Source organism: Pristis pectinata, chromosome 2, assembly GCF_009764475.1.
Source record: "Pristis pectinata isolate sPriPec2 chromosome 2, sPriPec2.1.pri, whole genome shotgun sequence".
NCBI lineage: Eukaryota > Metazoa > Chordata > Chondrichthyes > Rhinopristiformes > Pristidae > Pristis > Pristis pectinata.
In genome coordinates, this window is record NC_067406.1 from 50,095,254 (window position 1) to 50,121,185 (window position 25,932).

The 25,932-nt window shown below is 42.2% G+C and overlaps 1 protein-coding gene across 2 annotated transcripts in view; it reads right to left on the minus strand.

Moving 5' to 3' along the window:
• plpp1a (phospholipid phosphatase 1a) overlaps positions 1-25,932 on the minus strand; it is a 97,467-nt gene that overhangs the window by 16,967 nt on the left and 54,568 nt on the right. For both annotated transcript variants that reach the window (XM_052036911.1, XM_052036920.1), the window contains exons 3-4: positions 17,828-18,108; positions 6,747-6,804 (exon numbers count right to left, since the gene is read on the minus strand). In XM_052036911.1, the coding sequence (XP_051892871.1) occupies positions 6,747-6,804; positions 17,828-18,108 (339 nt within the window). The remainder of the gene's footprint in view (positions 1-6,746; positions 6,805-17,827; positions 18,109-25,932) is intronic.

Sequence of the window (25,932 nt, forward strand, 5' to 3'; positions counted from 1 at the left end):
CTTGAATAAATCTCATTATTGTCATCTTCCTCAATGCTCATTTTTTTTATGCTGACAATGAAACTCTAGTGTCTGCAGGAGTTGATTTCTTTCTGGCCAGCATTCAGCAATGTTGATTAGTTACATCTGTCTCTTCCAAATACTTGAGAAGTTGCAGAGGTTAGTCAAATGCTATTTGTTATTGAAATCTGAATTGCTGTCAGAATGTATAAAAACATCCACTAGAAAATGTGCTTCACCATTACATTCTTTCTGTGACTCTAACAGAGGGAAATGAATATTAATGGTGGAATTTAAATCACACCATTGTTCAGCCTTTGTACAACTTGATCAATTGCTCCTGCTAATTTGTAAGTCACTTACATGTTAACATCAGCAATTTCTATTAGATGTATGGATACAGGAATTTATACTGCAAAAAGTGTATGTAGACTGAATTTTTAATTTATAAAAGGTAATGCCTGCTGTGCCTGTTCAGCGTCTGCTCAGTGGCCACTCATCTGAATGTGATTTGTTTTCTAACTGAACTCTGCTTGGAACTTAGACATTAGAGCCTCTTGATGTAGGTTGCTGGCTAATCTCTGCTAACATTCTTGTCTGTCTCAGTTTCAGTTGAGTGGGTTAAGAAAAACAAAAATCACAGGGTTCCTCTTTCAGAGGAGTAAAGGATTGGGTGTTGCTTTGATTCCCTCCAACAGCAACTAGTCCCTTCATGCACAGGGAATAACACTGACAAGGTACTAAAAAGGTAGAAGAGGTAAAGAATGAATTTATCTGCAAAATTGCAAGAGAGATCAAATTCTTTTAAACGACACATTAATTAGATGAACCACCGTTTCTCTCATTCTCCAAATTTGTTATCACCCTTCCCACCTGGAACGTAGGAGAATGAGGGGCAACCTTATAGAATTGTTTAAAATTTATGAGAGGCATAGATAAGGTGGACGGTAACAGTCTTTTCCCCAGGGTAGGGGGAAACTGGGGGCATAGACTTAGGGTGAGAAGGGAAAGACTTAAAAGGGACCCGAGGGGCAGCTTTTTCATGCAGAGGGTGGTGAATATATGGAACAAGTTGTCAGAGGAAGTGGTTGAAGCAGGTACAATAGTATCATTTAAGAAGCACTTGGATAGGTACATGGAGTGGCAGGACTTAGAGGGATATGGGCTGAACGCAGAAAATTGGGATTAGCTGGGTGGGCACGTTGGTGGCAAGGACTCATTGGGCTGAAGGGCCTGTATCTTTGCTGTATTGCTCTGACTCTATGACTTGCAAAAATACTACCTTGTACTGGCATTGTAGACATACCAGTGCTGTAATCAACAGCACTGTGAAACTGAAATTGTTTAGTGGTCAAATCAAGTATGGTTTATTAATAGCTTTACAATGTAAATGTTACAACAAAACTGAGGAGGTGGAATGTCTAATCAAAATGATGTAATTTGACAATCCTCAAAGTTACAATGAATAAAATCATTGCACAACATTAGATGTGTACATAGTCTTACCCAAGGATAAATACTGGGGTACAGAAGGCTGACTAACAATCCAGAGACATTGGCAGCTGTGTAATTTAGTTAATAATCTGGAATTTAAAATAACACACCAATTATGATGACAACACTACTGGTGTGTCAATAGTTGACTGCTGTACAAATCCATCTGGTTCATTAATGTCGGCCATTCTTCCAGGTCTTGCTGAACTACAACTGTAGATTGGCGACTGTGGCTAACTCTCAAATTCCCCCTGAAATGGCTGATCAACCCACTCAGTCCAACAAATGATAGGAATAATCAATAGATGCCTTGAATAAATAAAGAATATGGCTCAAAAGCTTGGTAATTGGCTCTATTATGGCTCACACATGAAAGTTTGGGCACTTGGGTAAAATGCCAGAGTGACCGGTGACTCTGGAACTAAACCCAAACGCACGAACTTGCCTTAAGAACCCACGGGAGATAATTGTAAGATAAAAGATGTGATGAGACCATTACTAAACTTAAACATGAATTGATTATAGCAGTAGCTCTCAGCTGCAGAGAGCACTATTTCAGAATCGCTGTGATGATCTGTTGTTTAAAAAATTGCAATTTTGTTGCGGTGTCATTATCCTGAATTAAGCCGGCCTTGTTAGTCTACAGCTAATGCAATCAATGGTCCTGATAAAACAGCTACCAGGAATGTATTTCAACTTCCAAGGAAATAAACAGGAAGCAAGTCGAAATTTCTGGATAGAAAAGATAGATGGAGATACTCATCCCACAAGCATCTTTTAGTTACTGCCTACTGCAATCAGAATTAACACAATGAATAGAATTTTAGTTTGCAACATTCATCTTCACATATTTTACAAAGGGCACATACAACTTCGCAGCAGAGGCCACTGTAAATTCTCTGTTCTTAAATAATTAGCAAAATCTATCAATCCACTTACTCCTTGGAAAAAATATCAAAACAAATTTAGTAATTTGGTCCAGGCACTGAAACATATGTTTTGATAGCTTTAGCACATCCATTAATTTCAGTCTATTTCATATCAGCCTGAGTGAGAGAGCTCTGAACTATCATTAAAAAAGGTTAAGGGGAAATGAAAAAGATACAAAGCCGACATCAAAAAAATCACATAGGCAATATTAATAATAAATAGATGGGCAGAGTAGAGATCGAGCCATTTAATGACAGGCAAAAACAGATATATGCATGGAGGCAAGAGATATTGTAAAGGTAATATCTGAGAACTACACTACCTGAAGTACAGCCAACCTTTCTTGTCATCCCCATTCTCAATTTTCAGCCTTTCCAGCATTTCAATTACCTGTTTCTTTTTTTTCCCCAAAAGGTACAACCTTGGGAACATTTAATTTATTGATAAAGAAAGAAGCTAAGTCACCAGGTCCAGATAAGATGCATCTTAGGTTTGGTGAGGAAAACAAGGATCAGACCTGTTGAAGTACTGGCCATCCAAACTTCCAAAACTGCTTAGACCTGCAGATGCTGCAAGAGTTTTCGGGGTATTGCAAATATTACATCCTTGCTCAAAGGAGGATTGAAACATATGAAATAAGAATCTTCGAGCCTGCTCAGCCTTTCAATGGGATCATGGTTGATCATCCAAATTCAGCTCCATGGTCCTGCTTTCTCCCCACATCCCTAGATCTCTTTAGTGACTGTAAATATACCCAACTCTTTCTTGAATAGATTTAATGAGTTGGCTTCAACTGCTCCATGTGGTAGAGAATTCCACAAGTTCACCACTTTTTAGGTGAAGACATTTCCCCGAATCTCTTCATATGGTAGTCTTGCCATCCTAGGAATCAGCCTGGTGACTCTTCACTGCACTCCCGCCATTGCAAGAATACGGGTTTTCAGATAAGGAGGCCAAAACTGCATAGAACACTTGAGATGTGGTGTCACCAAGGCCCTGTTTTATTGCAGTAAGACATTCTCCCACTATGATGGCCAACATATCATTTGGTCTCATAACCACCTGCTGCACCGTGCATTTGTTCACTCAGTCAACCTGCATATATCACACTAAAGCCTCTGCATCCTCCTCACATTTCAGACTCCCATACAGCTCTATGCTGTCCACAAGCTTGGAGATATTACATTAAATTCCCTCAGTCATAGAGCAATACAGCACAGATACAGGCCTTTCAGCCCAATGAGTCCACGCCAACTATGGTGCCCACCCACCTAGTCCCAATTTCCTGCGTTCAGCCCCATATCCCTCTAAGCCCCACCCCTGCATGTACTTCTTAAATGCTACTATTGTACCTGCCTCAACCACGTCCTCTGGCAACTCATTCCATATACTCACCACCCCCTGTGTGAAAAAGTTGCCCAAGTCCCCTTTAAATCTTTCCCCTCTCACCCTAAATCTATTCTCCCTAGATCTGGACTCCCCTACAATCCGAATCATTAATATTAATCATGAATAGATATAAAAATAAATCCAACAATTACAGGCTAGTTAGCTTAACGCAGTTGGTGAGAAAGCTGCTAGAAATGGTCATCACTTGAACATAAGGCTAATACAAAAGATAAACCTGCACAGATTTGCTAAAGGTAAATTGTTCTTAATTAACAATTGTTTTTTGATTGAAGAACACAGAGATTATGAGGGCACCATGGTTCAGGTTGTGTGCATCAACTTACAAATGATGTGTCACATAAAAGCTATTCAGTAAAACTGAAGCCCACTAAATAAGAGGCACATTTAGCATGGATTTGAAGTTGGCTTCAGGACAGGGGACCGGATTTCTCATGCAAAAAGCTAAGAGACGATGGACTGAATAACCACCTGTGTTGTAACAATTCTAAGATTCAAAAAGGCCAAGTTTTAATTCTAGATTTACTGGACAATATCACATTATGGCATAATTAGAAATAAGCCAATTTGGATGAGAGGGGTGAAATACTAGTTGTGCACGCAAATACAACATCTCTCATTGCACATTTCATCATTAACACAATGAAGGAAGAATTATACAAATCGAGCTGGAGAAAGCATTGATTTCTAATGGTCAATGACAGCAAGGAGAAAAGCTCAGTAAAAATAACTATATCAATAGTGTTTCAAGGCATGGAATATTTTACCACAGTGTGTGCACGCTTTGGAAATTATTACATCTGAGGGAAATATTTCAGTCACTTGAAAATAAAGATTATATAATTATATAATTAAGCAATATAACAGCTACTGCTGGACCTGCTGAGGGTTTGCAGCATTTTCTGTTTTTATTTCAGATTTCCAGCATCTGCAGTTTTTTTTATTTTCATTTTCTTGGTGATGGCTGCACTCTATATTCACCAACTTCCTTCAGATTTCATTGCTCTAAACCTCTAGTTTTCTCAGAAAAAAGTGGCTGAAAAGTTGCATCAGATTTTTTTCAAACAACAGCTCCCCCCACCCCCTTCCTTGAACAGACCACAGGGTACATCACATGAGCTTGGATTACAAGTGAAGGAAAATAAGGGAAACGATTGAAAGCATGGTTAAGGAGGTATTCAGAGGACAATTGAAAGCAGAGAAGAAAATGGGAGGCTTTAAAAGGATTCCTCAGTGTAAAGGTTTAGTGGTTGAAGACCGAGGCTAAAAGGTTAACATGCATGGTTTTCCATAAATCAGGTGCTGAGATAGCAAATGCATGGATTACAATGTTAGTGTTTGTGAGGGCATCTTGGTACTGTTGATGGGGTATGTCCACAAACCCAAGCACTGGACCAAATGCGAGTTCAGCCCAGGCTAAAGAGTTAGAGGTTGGGCAGCTTGTGAGAACAGGATGGTGCTGAAAATTGAGGCTTCAGGTGTAATTTTATTGCAGGAAGCAAATTGACATGTTAAATGTTTATCAGAAATGTGTGGGTCAATCAAAACTCAACCAGTAAACACAGCAGTACACCCATGGAATTAAACTCATGAAGAGCAGTAACGTTCAAATTATTTCTTCATGTCTTGCACTTTCTAACAGAATTGACAATTTACCTTCCTAATACTAAACCCGGTGCCAGCAGATTCAGTTTTGTCTTCTTGCCAACAATTCAATTTTTGTAGAACTGAAACTCCCCCTTGCCGCATCCCCAGGTCTGCTGCCATACTTGGGAAATTCTTCCATCTCACCAGTCTTACTCCCCAACATAAGAAAAACACAGGTTGGGTTGGCATCCCTTCTTTCAGCTCTAAGCTACAAGCTCTCTCTGTTACAACTCTTCTTGTTTATTTTATTAGTATTCTTTGTATAGCAATCGTCAGAATTTATTTCTTTTAAGTTATCTTATAAGGTGATTGGGCACCATCCTACATGTTATTTCTCCCCCAGGGTCCCCACACCAGTGGAATGAAGACTCATTGCAATCTCCTGCTGCAAGTCAGAAAACTGGAATTCACTCCCACTTGTGCTTTCCCCGTACAAAATGCTTATGAATTAACACTAATACTACATATGTATCTCATCTCATTTTTTTTATTACAGTTGATCCAATGCAGCAGAATATTAAGTGGTATAAATTTTAGTGCAGTGCTCTGTTGTGTTATTAGCTTCCTTTTTCTTTCATTTGTGGCAGAGGAAGCAAACTTTTACAGATCCAACAACAACATAGTAAAACTATTACTAGCACTTGGTGTTTGGTTATAATGCTGCAAGATTATTGAGATGCCACTGAAATTTTTCAGATATTAGAATGGAAAAAGGACACAAAATCAATTTAAACATTGATCAGAAGTCAAATCAAAGATTGAGAAATACAGGGTAGAAAATTATCTCAATATGGAGGCCACATATCTTGTGGCAAATTCAAATGTTTAAAATTCCACTGTTGCCCAGTGAGGGTTGTCCACCTTTTCCTGCAAAGTTTGTGGATTTTGGAAGAAGTTTCCCTATGTCTACAATGTGCAATTCAAACCTTAGGCAAGTTAAAAATGTCAAAGATTATGAAAATACATCCAAATGAGTAGACCTCCAGCTCAATCTATCAGGCAGACCTTATTTGATATGACAGATTCCACTCTCAGCAATTGTTTCCTCTCTCTCTCCACTTTTAATGTTTTATCACAGCTCCAAACAAAACCCTTCCCAGCATTAACATTCAGCCGCATGAAACTGAATCAATCTGCAAGTTAATCATCATCTCAGCTCTCAGCCATAAGTTTGAAGGGCATTGCTGATGAAGCAAATAGTTGAGCAATACACTGTGCAGTGCACAGCAAAAAGGCAGCCACGCCAGTAAAAATAGCAAAATACTCACTGCGAGGAACATCATGCAGTACATGGAGAAGGATGAATGGCCAGAGAAAAAGGAGAGCCTGGAGGGAGAAAAAAATGCTACATCATTACCGTCTTCAGAGAAGCATCATGACAAAAAAAGACTGGATCTTTTAGGCACATCCATTCACTTTGTAAAACCAGTAATTGCTACAATACTTGAAAATATACAAGAGTATTTAAATGGATTTTCAGGCTTCTTTTAATGTTTTAAACCTATCAATTTAAACTGCCAATCACAAGTTGATTAACTTTTATCCTCACACCTTTTTTTTTCCTTCACTTGAGGTTATGGGCTGGATCATACAACCACAAGTCCCCATACTTCCACATGAGTGCTGGGAATTGTGGAACTCCAGAACCCATGGACAGACTTGGAAGACCATTTCTGCCAGTTGACTTCATTGCTGATAACTGACCAGATCTGGCACAGAACCCAGGACCCCACCAATTCCAGCGGAGATTGCAAGACCACAGATCAGGAGACATAGGGCAAGATTAATAATTTCAAAAAGTAACTCAAACAAAATACTTAAAACTCAAACATAATTTAAAATTAACCCTTGTTTATTTACTTCCAGTAGTTTCTGAACATATCCAAATGGTTGAGTCAATTAAAAAGCCGATAAAGACGACTTCCAGACCTTATCACCAGCAGAGCCCTGCCCCAGCAACGCTGGCTGTCAGGGACATTTAAGGTCCAACTTTCACACAATGCCTGAGGCCAGTCACAGTCCAGGCTACACTGCCTGACTCCAGGCTGCAGTGGGTGGTGGTCAGTGAAGTAGAACCTCTGCATCCAACCAAACAGGAGGGGATTGGACCGCCATCCATAATTCAAGGCAGCTTCCCGACTGCCACGAGTTGACTCATTTGAACACTGCTACCATCCAAATCACTTTAATCAAACCCTGTTCATTTGGTGTTTATCAATAACCATTTAGTCAGAGTCATTTCCACACAGTTTCAATGAATATGAATTTGAAGCACCATAAATAAGTTACAATAACTGGCACATTCATCCCAAGACTGATCGAGACAGATTTTGTTAAGTTTTAGCTCCACAGTGCATCCTTTTACCCCCCAACACATTCCCCAACTGAAATCCATCCTGACCAATTGGTTAAGAACCCTTTTGGATGAGAACACTCTGGAAGAAGTTCCAACCCCAGGAGCAGGACGGAAGCCTGCATCTGTGCAGTGGAAGGGAGAGGGGTTTGATCTCTGAGGCTGCAATTTCAAGGCACCTGTTTATTGGAAGTCTCAGAAGGATTCTGACGCAAGGCTCAATGGCAGGCAAGGAAGGAAGCTACTGGTAGCAACAACTCCTGCTCTTCCAGGCCCACAAGCAACATCAAATTTGTTCTTGCTTCCCTTAACCCGACAGGCTTCCAGAGCTAACAGAAACCCAGCCAAGCCAGGGTTAAACCCATAAAAGACAAAATGAGGCTCACATCCTACTTCAATAACAGTGGTTAACTAACTTCCTTGAAACATGCTCGTTGCCTGACCACCCTTTTACTTATGACTCTATTGCTGGCATTAAAACAAGAAGTGGAAGATTGGGGTCAAGTTTGAGATTTTTAAAATTTTAATATCTCATTGATCCTATTCATCTGGCTTTTGAGTTACTTCCATTTATGAAGTTTGAATACTTAATAGTTTACAGGTACTATAAAACAAGAACATCACCACCAAATATTGAGTGTGAAATTTCGTGCAATAAGTTGGGACACTGAAACAGAGCAAAATTCCCGTCTGCAGGAAGATGCTGACCCCTCTGCCAAAACAAGTCCCAGGGATGGGTGCTTTCCAGGGGCCTTAATGCAACTCACACCGATTGTTACCCTACAAGGTCACTGGCAAGGCCTGAAAAGACATCAGAGGCAGGAACTTCATAGTCTCGCCCTGCCTCAGCACAGCTACAGGACCGCTCACCCGTGCCTTTGTTACTCTAGATTTGATCTTTCCCTGCACATTCCCGGCTGCCCTCTCTCATCCTACTCAGAAGTCAACCAAAACTCTGCTGCCCGAGCACTAACTCACACCATCCCATTCATCAACAACCCTAACCCTAATGCTGGATGGCCTATATTAACTGTGAATAAAAAACTAGATAGATTTTAAAATCCTTCTCATTTTAAAACCCTCTTGTGACCTCAGTCCTTCCCATCTCTAATCGCCTACAGCCCTACAGGCCTCCAAAATATCACCAGTCCTCCAAATACACCCTCTCGATCAGCCCTAAACTTAATTTTCCTACCGTTGGTGACCATGTATTCACCAGCCAGGACCCTAAGCTCAGAAATTGCCTCCCTAAACTTTCCCCTTTTAAGAGGAATTGTCCTATCCTTTATCAAATTTCCAGTTGTCTCATATTTCAGAATCAGATTTGTTATGACTGATATATGAAGTGCAACTTGTTGTTTTGCAGCAGCAGTACAAAGACGTAAAATCTATAAATTACAAAAATAAATAAATAGTGCAAATAAGGAATAATGAGGTAGTGTTCATGGATTGCTCAGAAATATGACGGTGGAAAACGAGGACTGGTGTGTACTCTCCCGACTTCCGCTTCCTGAGGTCCACAATCAGTTCCTTGGTCTTGCTGATGTTGAGTGCAAGGTTGTTGTTGCGACACCACTCAACCAGCCATTCTGTCTCACTCCTGTACGCCTCCTCATCGCCATCTGAGACTCTACCAACAACAGTGGAGTCATCTGCGAATTTATGAATGGCGTTTGAGCTGTGCGTAGCCACACAGTCCTGAGAGTAGAGAGAGTAGAGCAGTGGGCTAAGCGCGCATCCTTGATGTGAGCCTGTGTTGATAGTCAGCGAGGAGGAAGTGTTATTACCGACCTGCACTGACTGTGGTCTTCCTATTGGGAAGTCAAGGATCCAGTTGCAGAGGGAGGTACAGAGGCCCAGGTTTTGATCCAGATTCACCTTTTTTAAACATTTGCCGAGAATTACCTTAGAATTAATCCTTGTGATCACAAGTTATTCCATTTCTTCAATCAAGTCTTCACAAAAAATGCACACTCAGGTAGGAGTGAGCTGTGTGCATGTTGCTAAAATGGCACAATCAGTTTGGGAGGGAGCCTGGGTGGGGGTAGGGTAACAGTGGGCTTGTGTAGGGTGAGAAATGCTGGTGCTGGCAGTCCAGAATATAACTGGTCTCTGGCAGACAATCAACAGCAGTGACTAGGGCCAAAGGATTTATGCCCGCCAGACAGCCTGATAATGTAAAAATCTCCAACATCTCTCTTCCTTGCTTTAAATTGGGAGACAAGCTGCTTCTGCGACAGCAGAAGATTTAAAAATCAGAATTTTTCAAACCAATGCTAGAAATAACACTTTTTCCAAGATGTGATAGAAATCCAGTTCCAAAACACATTAGGGTTAAGATATTTTTTTACATTGTTAAGAGCAGGATAGTGCATTCCTTTGAGTGAAGCTCACTAAAATAGTCTCTCACTTAAATTTTTGTTTTAAATTTTACTGCAGGCTCTGGGTGCAATGAGTGAAAGTCGTGACTGAGATTATGCCTACTTTTACATGTTTTTATAAATCCTTGCTTGCAGCACACAGCTTTGACTAGCTGGGATACAAACTGAAAATTTAGGTGCAGTCTTTGTGTTTCACAGTGATTTCCTTCCATTAGTTGTGTGCTGGGAGGTCAAATTCATAATGTCTACATTGCAAGGTATTTACATTGGATTGCTATTAAGAATAGAGGAGGTTGAGGCTGCTAAACAAGATAGGAGCCCATGGCATTACAAGAAAGGTACTAGCATGGATAGAAGATTGGCTGACTGACAGAAGACAAAGAGTGAGAATAAAGGGGCCTTTTCTGGTTGGCTGCCGGTGACTATTGATGTTCTGCAGGGGTCAGTGTTGAGTCCACTATTTTTCATGTTATATGTTAATGATCTGGATGATGGAATTGATGGCTTCCAAGTTTGTAGATGATACAAAGATATGTGGAGGGGCAGTTAGTGTTGAGGAAGCAGGAAATCTGCAGAGAGACTTGGAAGGGTTGGGCAAAGTGGCAGATGGAATACAGCGTAGGGAAATGTATGGTCATGCACTTTGGTAGACTGAATAAAGGCTCAGATTATTTTCTAAATGGGGAGAGAATTCAGAAATTGGAGGTGCAAATAGACTTGGGAGTCCTAGTGCAGGATTCCCTGAAGGTTAACTTGCAAGTTGAGTTGGTAGTAAGAAAGGAAAATGCAATGTTAGCATTCATTTCGAGAGGACTAGAATGTAAAAGCAAGGATGTAATGCTGAGGCTTTATGAGGCATCGGTCAGACCTCATTTGGAGTATTGTGAGCAGTTTTGGGCCCCATATCTAAGGAAGGATGTGCTGGCATTGGAGTGGGTGCAAAGGAGGTTTACGAGAATGATCCCAGGTATGAAAGCGTTAATGTATGAGGAGCATTTGATGGCTCCGGGCCTGTACTCGCTAGAGTTTAGAAGGATGGGGGGGGGGGGGGGGGCGCCTTGAAACCTACCGAATATTGAAAGGCCTGGATAGAATGGACGTGGAGAGGAAGTTTCCAGTAAAGGCTGAGTCTAGAACCAGAAGGCACAGCCTCAGAATAAAAGGACATCCCTTTAGAACAGAGATGAGGAGAAATTTCTTTAGCCAGAGGGTAGTGAATCTGTAGAATTCATTGCCACAGACAGCTGTGGAGGCCAAGTCATTGGGTATGTTTAAAGCGAAGATTGATAGGTTCTTGATTAGTAAGGGTGTCAAAAGTTACGGGGAGAAGGCAGGAGAATGGGGTTGAGAGGGAAAAGTAAAATCAGCCATGATCGAATGGTGGAGAAGACTCGATGGGCCGAATAGCCTAATTCTGTTCCTATGTCTTATGGTGTGAGATTTCATGAAGCCGGCAATGTCTAGTCATGTCAGAAAGAAAGGCAAGTTGAGAATGGTATTCAAAAGGTGCTGCAACAGAATCTGTTAGTGTGATAACAAACTGTACCTTGTCTTCTTTCCAGGCATCCAGCTTCTGATCTCCACTTCAACAATTATGCAGGCATCTTCTCAAAGGGAGAAGTAGCCAGAAGCCACAGAGCTTTCAATTCATCTGCCATTAGTCAGTTACACCAAGGCAGTGGCAATGACGTGGAGAAGAAAATAACATTTATAGTACCAAAGAAAATCATTATCAGGCCATTGAAATGTTAACAGTAACGTTCCACCTCATGCTCCAGTCATTATTTCCACTGAATCAATGTCCATCTGCAGCAAGAGATTCTGCAGTCAGATTGTATACATTGCCCAGACAATACGGAAGGACTTTTATTTTCTAAACTATATTCTCTTATTTGGCAAAGATTGATAAAAGTTCAGCTCTGCTCAGTGTTTGACTTCAGAACACAAGCATGCAACTTACATCAACTCATCAAAAGGACATGGATGAGTTGGCAAATCTTTGCTGAAAGAGAATGTAGCTCTATGACTAAATGATATAAAGGCACAGCCAGAGACTGCTGTTGTAGCTAACTTCAGCAGTCTGCTGTGGGTATTTCAATAAGTAAGAGATGGGGGCTGAGGGATTAAGGTACCATTATTCATCTGCAATTTAAAAGTAGGGCCCCATAAATCAGGTAACACAAATGTCTAAAACTCTTAACATCATGAATTCTATCTAAAACAAAGATTTAGTTCTCTGGTTCTTGTGGGAAAACATTTTAATAGAATAAATAATTAATTAGTAGAAATAATGACTGTCAGACAAGGTGGAACGTTTCAAGTTAATACTTCAATAAGTTAATAATGATTTCCTTGGTCTGCCTTTTTAATTTTACTTTCTCCTCCACGTCATTGCCAGCGCTGCGCTATAACTGACTAATGGCAGATGAATTGAAAGCTCTGTGGCTTCTCCTGGCTACTTCCACCTTTGAGAAGATGCCTGCAAGATCACTGAACCGATGGAGTGAGAGGAGAAGCTGGATGTATGGGAAGTAGACTGGGTACAGTTTGTTACCACACTACACACACTGTAGCAGCACCCTTTGAATACCATCCTCAGCTTTCCTTTCTTTCTAAAATTACTAGACCCTGCCATTTTCATGAAATCCAACACCAGTGCTATTCTTAATAACAATCCAATGTAAATATCTTGCAATGTAGACGTTATGAATTTGACGTCCCAACACACAATTAATGGAAGGAAATCACCGTAAAACACTGCACCTAAATTTCCAGTTTGTACCTCACTTAGCCAAAGCCATGTGCTGGGAGCAAGATTTATTAAAAAAATACATAATAGCAAACACAATCTCAGTTACAACTTTCACTCATTACTGCAGGCTCTGGGTGCTACATTTAATAAAATGCAAGTAGGAAACTGGAACAAAAGAGAGTATTTTAATCAGCTTCAATCAAAAGGAATGCACTATCCTGCTCTTGACATTTAAAAAAATATTTCAACCTATGTGTTTTGGAATTGGATTTCTACCTCATCTTATTGCTAGCACTGGTTTGGAAAATTCTGATTTTCAAGTCTTCTACTGTGACCTTTTAAAATTATATTTGATTAGTTCTTTCTGCAGGTAAGGTGTTTCATATTATATATTCATGAAGCAGACATGTGGCAATTGCTCTCAACTGTTAACTTAATGCTAACTTTTTTCAATAAAGAATTTGCTAACTGGAGATAGTGATGCATCACAATCAGACTTATTTATTACAATAAGTATTTGTCAACTAATACTCTACTAAAGTGTTCAGAGAGGACGAACCCAAACTGGGCAGGCAGCAATGATCCCCATTTCTGTAGCCTTTGGATACATGGTTTACCTGCATTTGGCACACAAAGTTTTGCACTGGTGGTACTTGCCCTGTCACCACAAAATCCTCCAAACCAATAGCAGGATAAACAAACCAACAACATTGTTCTCTCCCAGGCCAACACTAAGGTTCTAATTGCATTCATGCCACATCGATTGCATGCCTGACACCTGTCTCCCGAGGCAGGCTGACTGCTCCAAGCTCCATCATAGCATGAGATCATCAGGAGGATTTGAGAAAGTGCTTCCAGCATTGTCTCAAAGTCTCCTTGGGATAATCTTCACTGACCCACGGAAATTCCTGTCTTGTGATCAACCAAATAGAGAAGGAGCATCAGAGATGGAATTTAGAATTTGGTGTTCACTCATCAAGATCACAGAGGCCTGGTGTAAATGGCAGAAGGAGAGCACCGCCTCCCAAGCTCTCCAACCAACCACGGCAGAGTCTGCAGGCCTTCTCCTTCCCCCTTCCCTAATCGGTGTCATCGGCCAGCTCCAAACTGGGGTGGAAACAAATCATCCTTAACCCAAATGACTGCTTGAGAAAAAGGAAAATGTCAACTATTTTCTTTTCTCTCACAAGAAAATGTTATGGAGACAAGTCCATCCCTGCATTCCTAACAACAATGAAGGAACAATTGTAATGGAAAATGAATGTTCCCTAGTAATAGAGAACTAAGAGACTGCAGTGGAAGGATTACTTAACAAACACAACTTTCAGCTTTGTAGGCAGTGGACTGGTCTGTTGTAAACACCCTGCCCAACCTTCCCTTTCATTGACAGATACTGCACATTTCAGCCATGTTTTTTATGCAAAAAAAATGTTCCTCGGGGATGGCATATATTATAAAATTCCCCATGATATATTATGCGTCCAATACACAGCTCCAACAAAGTCAAACAAATCCTCTATGGATATGGTTGAAGATGTTTTTTTACCGTCCTATGCTCTTCCTTGTTGTATAAAATGAGTTTCAAGTCTGAAAGGACATTTCCCCCATGCAAAAGGATTAACATCAATTCAATATGATATTCACTTTATCATAAATGCTAGGGCTGAGCTAACAAGCTTTTCTCCCCATGAATTTAAATGCAGGTATTATAGATAATGTAAACCAAGCAGAAGAAATTAGTTGTTGAAACAGTGGGAATATGCACTGCAGACTCTAATCTAATCAAATCACAAAGAAATCTAACTGGCTTTCCACTCTGCTGCTACAGACATCAACCTGGAAAACATCAAGTAATCTAGAAAGACAAACTCACTGCTCTTTCCATTGTGCTGGCGACTTAACTCTGGCTCAATGAATTCCAATTCCACCAGTATTGACAAGCTAGCTTTGTAGAGAACAGACACTGTAATGACATCAAATCCCTAATCCCCATAGTAAAAACACAGCTGTTGCTGGATTATAATATTCAGAAATAGCATTGTGCAAGGCTGTATTTCATATTACTTGTATTCAGAATCTTGAACCCTTCTCTTTTGAAAGCTCAAGCCCGAGGGAATTCCATATTCACTGGTCAGCTGCTGGTACTTCAACTATGTGATCATTCCTCATCACCATTGCTAAAGTGTATGTTCAGTGTCTGCTGATACATGTTTCCAGCAAGATTTGTGGGAAGAAATCAGGAATGGGGACCTACGTAATTTTCTACTTCCTAAACTAAACGTGCTGAGGTTAGTAGTTGGAGCTAAGGGTTCTATTCCTATGTCAGTCAGCTTATGATCTCCCAACTACCTCAAACCTGAACGCTTATAATCTGCTGACCCATTCCTTATTCTCTGAGGTCTAATCCCCAATCAGTTTTCTTCACCCCAATCCTGAGCTAACCCCAATACATTCTGCCCCACCCCAAATCTCAGAAGCAGAACCTTATACCTAATGATCTGCCAATATACCTCAACACACAATCTCACACCTCTCTCTCACTCGCAGAGATCTTTTAATTTACCCCAATCCCCAACCCTAAATACCCTTCCCAGCAATCTCCAACCCCACCACCTGACAAACCCATGCTCTTCTCTGTGCGATGTGATTCTGCCTCCAGCCCCATAATCTGTCATTACAATCTTGGCTTCAACCTACAGCCCCTCTCATCGTACCTGCTCAACCAACCCTCTTAAGCAGACCTTGCTGTCCCACCAACCGCCTACTTGCCCCAATACCAGTCCCTTGCCCAACAAATGACTGATCCCTTCAAACCCTGACCTCAAGTTGCCTGTCCCACAGTCTGCCATACCTTTACAAAAGACTTGTATTCTCAGGTCTGCCAATCCCCCCACCCAATCCCAAGCCTCCCTTCCTGTCAGTGAGGATTGGCAATAACATCTCCTCCTTGCTGACAATCAACACAGGTGCGCTTCAAGGATGTTTGCTTAGCCCACTGCTCTACTCTCTCTACACTCATGACTGTGTGGCTAGGCACAGCTCAAACACCATCTATAAACTCGCTGATGACAACACTGTTGTTGGTAGAATTTCAGATGGCGAGGAAGCTTACAGGAGTGAGATAAATTGGCTGGTGTTGCAATAACAACCTCGCACTCAATGTCAGCAAGACTAAGGAAATGATTGTGGACTTCAGGAAGGGGAAGTCGGGAGAACACACACCAGTCCTCATTTGAGGGGTCAGTGGTGGAAAGGGTGAGCAGCTTCAAGCTCCTGGGTGTCAACATCTCGGAGGATTTTAAAAAATTTAAATCTATCCAGGGCCCAACACATTGATGCAATCACGAAGAAGGCACATCAGCAGCTCTACTTGGTTAGGAGTTTGAGGAGATTCGGTATGTCACTGAAGACTCTTACAAATTTCTATAGATGTACTGTGGAGAGCATTCTGACTGGTAGCATCACAGCCTGGTATGGAGCCTCCAATGCACAGCATCACAAGAGGCTGCAGAGGGTTATAGACTCAGCCAGCTGCATCATGGGCACAACCCTCCCCACCGTCGAGGACATCTTTAAGAGGCAGTGCCTCAAGGCGGCGGTGCATCTATCATTAAGGAACCTCACCGTCCAGGACATGCCCTCTTCTCATTACTACCATCAGGGAGGAGGTACAGGAGCCTGAAACCCACACTCAACGATCAGGAACATCTTCTTCCCCTCCGCCATCAGATTTCTGAATGGTCCGTGAACCCATGAACACTACCTCGTTATTCCTTTATTTTTACACTATTTATTTATTCTTGTAATTTATATTAATTTTATGTCCTTGTACAGTACTACTGCCGCAAAACAACAAATTTCACGTCATACAAGTCAGCGATAATAAATCTGATTGAGGAGCAGACGACGGTCACCTACCTCTTTGCAGGACTGTGGATTTGTTAAGAGGGTGTGGAGACAGATGCAAGGGTCCTTGTCACAATTCATCCTGAGCAGCTGCATAACAATGGACTCCCTGATCTATGGGCTGCTCCCCAGGACACATGCAGAGGCAGACATCAAGTGCTGCTGGAAGATCATCAACTCGGTGATGGTTGCTCTTTGGTCTGCCTGAAGCTTGTTGAGGTCTTCCAGCACAGCAGGATTATGCTGCCAACTGACACATTCTAGGCTGCAGGAGTACATGCTGATGGATGCACAAAAACTTGGTGCGGCCAATGCAAAGTCTCTGTAGGGAAGGACCACAGTATAGGGTCCTTCCGCTACTGGACGTTGAGGGGCTGAGTCCTGTGGGAAAGCCTCTCAAACAAAGGAAGGTGTATCACCCCAGGGGGCACATGAGAGCCAATGGTGCTATGTAAAAAAAAGTTGAGCTAACACTAAATTTATTGACCAAATGACACCAAGAATGTGAAAAGCTTTGCACTGTGTTTATTCCTTTGTATGTATTTTTTTTATTATGAATAAAGTTTACTTTTAAACATAGAACAGTATAGCACAGAACAGGCCCTTCGGCCCATAATGTTGTGCTGACATAGCTAATCCCTCCTACCTACAGAATGCCCATTTCCCTCTCATTCACGTGCCCATCCAAGACCCTCCTAAAAGCCCCCAATGAATTTGCCTCCACCACCCTATCAGGCAACGCATTCCAGGCATCCACTACTCTCTCAGTAAAAAACATACCCCTCTGTTCTGATCCTACCCCCTCTCACCTTAAATGAATGTCCCCTGGTATTGGATCGCTCAATAATGGGAAATTAAAAAATTTGTTTAAAAATTGTTTTCGTTGTTTGAAATTTAAAAATGCATCAAATGAAAATTCTATGGAAATCTTATATAATTCAGTTAACTCAGACTTACCGTGCTTCATTGGCCATCCGTTTGTCACCCAGGCATGTAAAGTCAGTTATGTACCCCACATTGCAGTTGAATTTCGCCCAATCGGGTTGGCAAACATCGAGGAAGTGAGGCCGAAGTCGCCCGATTGAATATTTGGCTATGTCAGTCAGAGATTGGCTTGCAGCAGCCCCAAATAAAAATGTCCCAATTGCCTTATACACAGTGGCTATATAGGAGTTTCTAATAAAGGAGTTTGAATACAAATGGTTCCAATGAACTGAGGCTAACTCCCCTATGATTATCTGCAACAGAAAAAAGGTCAGGCATCAATTCTGCACAAGAAATAACAGTCATGATATTCCCAAAGCAAGTAGTTCAGCACAGATGATTATAAGCAAAAAAAAAGCAGCATCAGCAAAAATAATTTTATAAGGTCATTTGTTTAAGTTTTCATACATCATATTTTTTTTAAATTTGGCTACAGTCTTACTAAAGATCAGACAAGTTTTATGAGTGGTGCTCATGTGTACAGCCTTCCTTCATTGATTAGTCATGATTTTAATCTGTAACTTATACTTGCAGCACTAAAGCTATTTAATAGTTGAAAAACAAGCCATCATTATAAAGCACATTAACCCATATGATCTCAGATTAATGCAACAACCTGTGACCAATGTGTTTCTCACTGTATAACACTTGCAAAGCTGCAGAAATGGTCACCAAATGACTTTTTAGTATTTATTTCCCATGTTATTTTGCTCATCATCATTGCAGCAATGCTGCAAGTTTCCATTGGCAGGTGAAGCTCCATGATCACAAGATAAGCACAGAGATTAGTACACGGTGGCAACTGCAGGCCTACTGCTGCCTAGAAAGGAGCTGGTTTTAAGGGGGGGGGGGGGTGAAATCAGATAGAGGTCTCATCCAATTGTTTTAATGAGCTCTGCATTCAGCTTTGACTGCAAGGAAGAAGCTGGAGGTCCTTGCCACAGGCAGGTGAGAGCCTCAGTGAAATGAACAAGTCAGTGACCCTGGCATCATTTTGAAAGGCAAGTGACACTTTTGACACGAGATGCCAGCTCAGCAGGAATTACCAGGCACCAAGTGCAGAAGAAAGGGCAAGTACTTTTGCAGGGCTGGACTTCTTTTTGTCTAACATAGATTCCTTGGGCCTCCCTACCCCTCCTACCATTTATTGTGGTCATATCCTCCAGTTACACTGCATCCTCACCCACCACCTGAAGGGTCATTGCCATCAAGTTCAGGCAGGAAATGGGCTATTTTAATGAGGCTGCCAGTCATAACACCAAATCACCCTCATACCTCACCCTCTGCTAAAATCAAGGCTGCATGTTATTAGATTCAATTGAATCTTGCCACCTGCCTTTGGTACACCAGTTTTACAAGAGAAGCATGCACGGAGCAAAGTTGGCTATTCCAGGTTGGCCTGCAACCAGTTTTTAAAACAAAGACTCTTCCAACCTCTGGTGGTTGCCACAGTGTTAAGCTTCAATGGAAGCAATTTTCTAAAAGCTACCAAAGGCACATCTATAACATCAGCCAGCATATACATCCATTAACCAAATGACAAATATAACATTTACAACAAAAAGACAAATCAATTAGAATGGAGAAACAGTGCCATGGATCCCAAGAGACTAGAATATAGAATAGAACAATACAGCACAACCTTCTACTCTAAACACAATGCCACCAATCTTTGTGTCATCTGCAAACAATCTAACCCACTTATCCATGTTTTCATCCAAGTCATCTATGTACATCACAGTCTGCAAGGGTTCTGGTACAGATTCCTGCAGAACATGACTAGAAATAGACCTCCAACCAGAATAAAACCCATTGACCACTAACCTCTGCTTTCTATGGTCAAACCAATTCTGAATCCAAACAGCCAAGACCCCATGGATCCCATGCATCTTAATCTTTCTGGATGAGCCTCCCTTGTCAAATGCCTTACTAAAATCCATGTAGGCAAAAGATCATTGCTCTACCTTCATCACCTCCTCAAAAAACTCAATCAAGTTAGTAAGACATGATCTGCTCCACACAAAGTCAAGATAACTGTCCCTAATTAAGCCATGCGTTTGCAAATGTTCATAAATCCTATCCCTAAGAATCCTCTCCAACAGTTTCCCTACCACTGATGTGAGACTCACCAATCTATACTTTCCAGGATTATCCCTATTTCCCTACTTGGACAAAGGAACAACTAACTACTCGCCAGTCCTCCAAGATCTCGCCTATGGCTAGAGAGGACAAGATCAAGGCCCCGGAAATCTCATCTCTTGTTTCTCTCAGTAACATGGGGTATGTCGCATCAGGTCCTGGGGACATCCACCTTAATGTTCTTCAAGAGAAAAACACCACTTCTTTCTTTATCTCAAAATGCCCTGGCATATTATCATGCTCCACACTAATCTCACTATCCTCCATGTCCTTCTCCTTGGTGAATACCAACACAAATGCCCACATCCTCTGCCTCCAAGCACATGTTCCTCCTCTATCCTTGAGTGGCCCTACCCTCTCCCTAGTTATCCTCTTGCTTTTGATATATGTATAGAGTGACTCAGGATTTTCTTTGATCCTACTTGCCAAGGACTTTTCATGGCTCCTCCTGGCTCTCCTAATTCCTTATAGTCCTCGAGGGCCCTGTTCAATTTTAGCTTCCTAAACCTCACGTATGCTGCCTTTTCCTCCTTGACTAAATTCTCAACCTCTCTCATCATCCAAGGTTCCCTTACCTTGCCATCCTTGTCCTTTCTTCTTACTGGAACATACCTGTCCTGTATTCTGTGCCGTTGGACATTAAACAACCTCCACATAATCAGATGTGGACTTGCCCAAAAACAATCTTTCAATCAACTCTCCCAAGCTCCTGCCTTATACTCTTGTAATTTGCCCTCCCCAAATTTAATACCTTCCCACAAGATCTATTCCTATCTTTATTCATAGCAATCTTAAAACTTAAGGAGCTGGGATCACTGTTTCCTAAATGTTCCCCCTTTTTCAGGTAGCAAGGGCCATGACTTGGAGTGAGAAGCAGGACTCTCAGTGCAAGAAGTGGGAGCCATATAAAGAGGTATGTGTTGGGACCCAGTTCTTTTCCAGGTATTTCCAGACAATACAAGAGGCACAGCTGCAAATTGTTTGGTGATAATTGAATGGGTGGGGTGGGGTGGGGTGGGGTGGGGTGGGGTGGGGTGGGGTGGGGGGGTGGGGGGGTGGGGTGGGGGGGGGTGGGGTGGGGTGGGGGGGTGGGGTGGGGGGGGGTGGGGTGGGGTGGGGGGGTGGGGTGGGGTGGGGTGGGGTGGCGGGCGAGTGTGGGACATGGGGGAGATGGAGGAGAGAGAACGACCTACCAGGGAAAAGCTGCAGAAGTCAGGTTGTGTTGCCTCCCAGGGTCAGGGATATCTCAGATCGGGTCCACAAGCATTTTAAAAGATGAAGGGTCAGCATCCAGAAGTCGTGCTACACATGACGTAAGTAGGAAAAAGGCTGAGATCCTGAAAAGAGAATATGGGGAACTAGGTAGGAAGCTGAAAAGCAGGACCTCAAGGGTTGTAATCTCTGGATTACTGCCTGTGCCATACACCAGTGAGGGTAAGAATAGGTTGATTTGGCAGATGAATGTGGCTGAGAAATTGGTGCAGGGGGCAGGGTTTCAGATTTGTGGGTCATTGGTATCTCTTCTGGGGAAGGTATGACCTTTACAAAAGGGACTGGTTACAACTGAACTGGAGGGGGACCAATATCCTTGGGGAAAGGTTTGCTAGAGCTATTGTGGAGGGTTTAAACTAGTTTAGCAGGGGGAAGGGAACCCAAGTGATAGGTCAGTTGGTGTACAGGTCGATGCAGTGTGTAAAGAGACTGAAGAAGGATAGGCAGTTGATTGGGCAAAGTTGCAGTCAGCTGGATGGGTTGAAGTGTGTCTGTTTTAATGCAAGAAGTATCAGGAACAAGGGTGATGACCTTGGGACAAAGGTCAGTACATGTAACTACAATGTTGTGGCCATTACAGAGACTTGGCTGTCACAAAGCAGGAATGGCTGCTGGATGTTCTGGAGTTTAGATGTTTCAAAAGGGACGGGAAGGGAGGTAAAAGAGGTGGGGGAAAGGGAAGACATCCTGGAGGGATCATCTACTCAGTCAGTGTGGATGGAGGTCAGAAACAGGAAGGGAGCAATCACTCTATTGGAGTATTCTATAGACCCCCACCCCCACCCCAATAGCATCAGAGACACTGAGGAACAGATTGGGAGGCAGATTTTGGAAAGGTGCAAAGATGACAGGGTTGTCGTCATGGGTGATTTCAACTTCCCTAATATTGATTGGCACCTCCTTAATGCAAAAGGTTTCGATGGGGCGAAATATGTTAGGTGTGTCCAGTGAGGATTCCTGACACAATATGTGGACAGGCCGATGAGAGAGGCCATTCTGGATCTGGTACTAGGCAATGAACCTGGTCAGGTGTCAGATCACCGTGGGTGAGCATTTCAGAGACAGTGACCACAAATTCCTGACCTTCACCCTTGCCTTGGAGAGGGATAGGAGCAGACAATATGGGGAAGTATTTAATTGGGGGAGGGGGAATTGTGATGCTATTAGGCAGGAACTTGGGAGTGTGAATTGGGAGCAGAAGTACTCAGGGAAATGCACAATGGAAACGTGGAGGTTGTTTAGAGATTACTTGCATGGGGTTCTGGACAAGTTTGTCCCATTGAGGCAGGAGAAGGATGGTAGAGTGAACGAACCATGGTTGACAAAAGATGTGGAATATCTAGTGAAGAGGAAGAAAGAAGCTTACTTAAGGTTTAGGAAGCAAGGATCAGACAGGGCTCTAGAGTTACAAAGTAGCCAGGAAGGAGCTTGAGAATGGACAGAGCTAGAAAGGGGCAAAGGAAGGCCTTGGCAAGGAGAATAAGGAAAACCCCAAGGCATTCTACTCTAAGGTGAAGAACAGGGGGATGACTAGAGTGAAGGTAGGATCGATTAGGGAGAGAGCAGAAAACATGCGCCTGGAGTTGGAGGAGGTAGGGGAGGTCCTTAATGAATAATTTGCTTCAGTATTCACTAGTGAGAGACCTTGATGTTTGAGGCTGATAAGGCTGATAAGCTTGAACATGTTTATGTTAAGGAGGAGGATATGCTGGAACTTTTTAAAAACATTAGGATAGATAAGTCCCCAGAGCCAGATGGGATATCCCAGGATACCACTGGAAGTGAGGGAAGAGATTTCTGAGCCCTTGGCAATGATCTTTGTGTCCTCACTGGCCACAGGAGTAGTGCCAGATGATTGGAGGGTGGCAAATGTTATTCCTTTGTTCAAGAAAGGGAGTAGGGATAACCCTGGGGAATTATAGGCCAGTGAGTCTTACTTCATTGGTGGGAAAATTATTGGAAAAGGTTAAGGACAGGACTTATGAGCATTTGGAGAAGCATATCCTGATTAGGGACAGTCAGCATGGTTTTGTGAGGGGCAGATCATGCCTCAAAAGCCTGATTGAATTCTTTGAGGATGTGATAAAACACATTGAGGGTACAGCAGTGGATGTGGTGTATATGGACTTTAATAAGGCATTTGATAAGGTTCTCCATGATAGGCTCATTCAGCAGGTCAGGAGGCATGGGATCCCTGGCTATGTGGATTCGGAACTGGCTTGCCCATAGAAGGCAGAGGGTGGTTGTAGATGGAGCAGATTCTGCCTGGAGGTCAGTGACCAGTGGTGTTCTGCAGGGATCTATTCGGGGACCCCTGTTCTTTATGATTTTTATAAATGACTTGGATGAGGAAGAAGGGTGGGTTAGTAAGTTTGCTGATGACACAAAGGTTTGTGGTGTTGTGGTTAGTGTGGACGGTTGTTGAGGGTTACAATGGGACATTGATGGGATGCAAAACTGGGCTGAGAATTGTCAGATGGAGTTCAACCCAGAAAAGTGTGAAGTGATTCACTTTGGAAGGTCGAATTTGAAGGCAGAATACAGGGTTAATGGCAGGGCTCTTAGTAGTGTGGAGGAACAGAGGGATCTTGGGGTCCAAGTCCATAGATCCCTCAAAGTTGCTGTTCAAGTTGATAGGATTGTTAAGAAGGTGTTTGGCACGTTGGCCTTCATTAGTCAGGGGACCGACTTCAAGAGCCATGGGGTAATGTTGCAGCTCTACAGAACTCTGGTCAGACCACACTTAGAATATTATGTTCACCTGGCCAGGCTCATTTCCCAATACAAGTTCCAGTACAGACTCTCCTCAAACTCTCCTCATCCACATACCCTTTTAAAAAACTCTCCTGGATACACCTAACCAATTCTACACTGTCCAACCCTTTTGCACTAAGGAGATCCCAGTCTATACTGGGAAAGTTGGTCTCCCACAGCAACCACCTCATTGTTTTCTGCACCTTTCCCTCATCTGCCTGCATATCTGTTCCCTGGTGTCCTGGTGGCTATTGGGGGTTCTATAGTATAATCCCAGAGTGATCGCACCTTTCTTATTTTTGAGATCTACCTATATAGATTCAGCGGATGAGTTCTCCATTATGTCCCCTCTGAGTTCTGCTGTGATACTGTCCCTGTGCAACTCTTTTCACCTCTCTTATCTCCCTTTCGATCAGTTCTAAAACATGAAAATGCTGGAATATTAAGCAACCAGTCCTGTCCCCCTCTCAGCCAAGTCTCAAGTGGTAGGTGGTATTCAAGATACATTGACATACAAAGGATCAAATCTGTAGCAGACACTGACAGCAACAATCTTAATGTTTTCCTCATGACTGTATCAAACATTAAACATACAGAGTACGGAAGAACTAAAGGATCTGGAATACATGAACACAAAACCTTGAAGGTGACAGGACAGATTGGAGTTGAGAAATGCAACAAGAATCTTGACCTTGCCTCTAACAGCAGAGAGTATAAAGCAGGGAAGTGAAGTTGATACCTTTTAAAAGCAGGCTTGGTTACAACCAGAGATTTATGTCTAATTTCATGCACTGCACTTTAGGAATGATGTGAAAGCCTTGGAGCAAACACAGAACAGATTTACTAGAAAGGGATTTGTTTTCCATAAAGCAGAAGGTTAGGGAATTGACAGAAGTTTCATGTCACTTTATGGCATTGAGCGAGTAAATAGAAACTGCTCACAGTAATGGAAGGGTCAAGAATGAAAGGACAGTTGTAAAATAACTGGCAAAAGAACCAAAGGAAACACAAGGAAAAAGATTTTCACCCACTGAGTGGTTAGGACCTGGAATGCACTGCCTGAAAGGATGACTAGCAGATCCATGTTTAATTCTGAATAAGAAATAGATGCACTTGAAGGAAATATTATGTAGGGTTACAGTAAAGGAACCAAGGAGAGGGCTAACTGAATTTGCTTTTATAAAAAGTTCATAATGGCTCAATGGACTGAATGGCCTTGTCTTGTGCTGTAACAATTCTAATCACAATGCTAGCAAATGCCTTGATCCACGATAGATTCACTTTGAGGTAATCCATGGGTTTCCCCATTATTTGATGGTTCATACAGACAGGACAGATTACTGAGGAGAGACCAAGTTCATCCTCAGTCATGACTGCTGATGAACCTTATCAACATCACACACTGGTGAGGGACATGTCGTAACCAAAGCACACAATTGGACAGCTGAAACAGACTCCAACATTAAGACAACATGCATATCCCTGTAAAGATCTCCAAAAAAAAAGTCTCATGAAATCAAGCAAAGCTGGAGACATTCAGCATCTGAAGTGTAGGAGGTTCAAGTTTCAGGACAATCTGATCCGTGTTGTGAAACATTCAGATGTAAAATCTAGCAAGCAAGATGGAATGGAGAAACATGGTCCACAAGCCGCAGAGGATGAGGAAGAAACCAGTGTGAATCAGACGACTGCTGCAGCAGCCATTCATTGATAACCATTTCCAATAATAACAAATCCAGCCCATGATCACTAACCTCTTTGAGCTACTCTGTTTGATAGTTTAATGTTTCATGGACCATATTCAGTTTTGCATATCTATGAGACAGACCAGTGAATGGTTCAGGTTTTAATCCCTGTAAATGGCATAACAGCAGCCCATTTTATACCTTGCTGAAATGTTATCTCTGAAGACT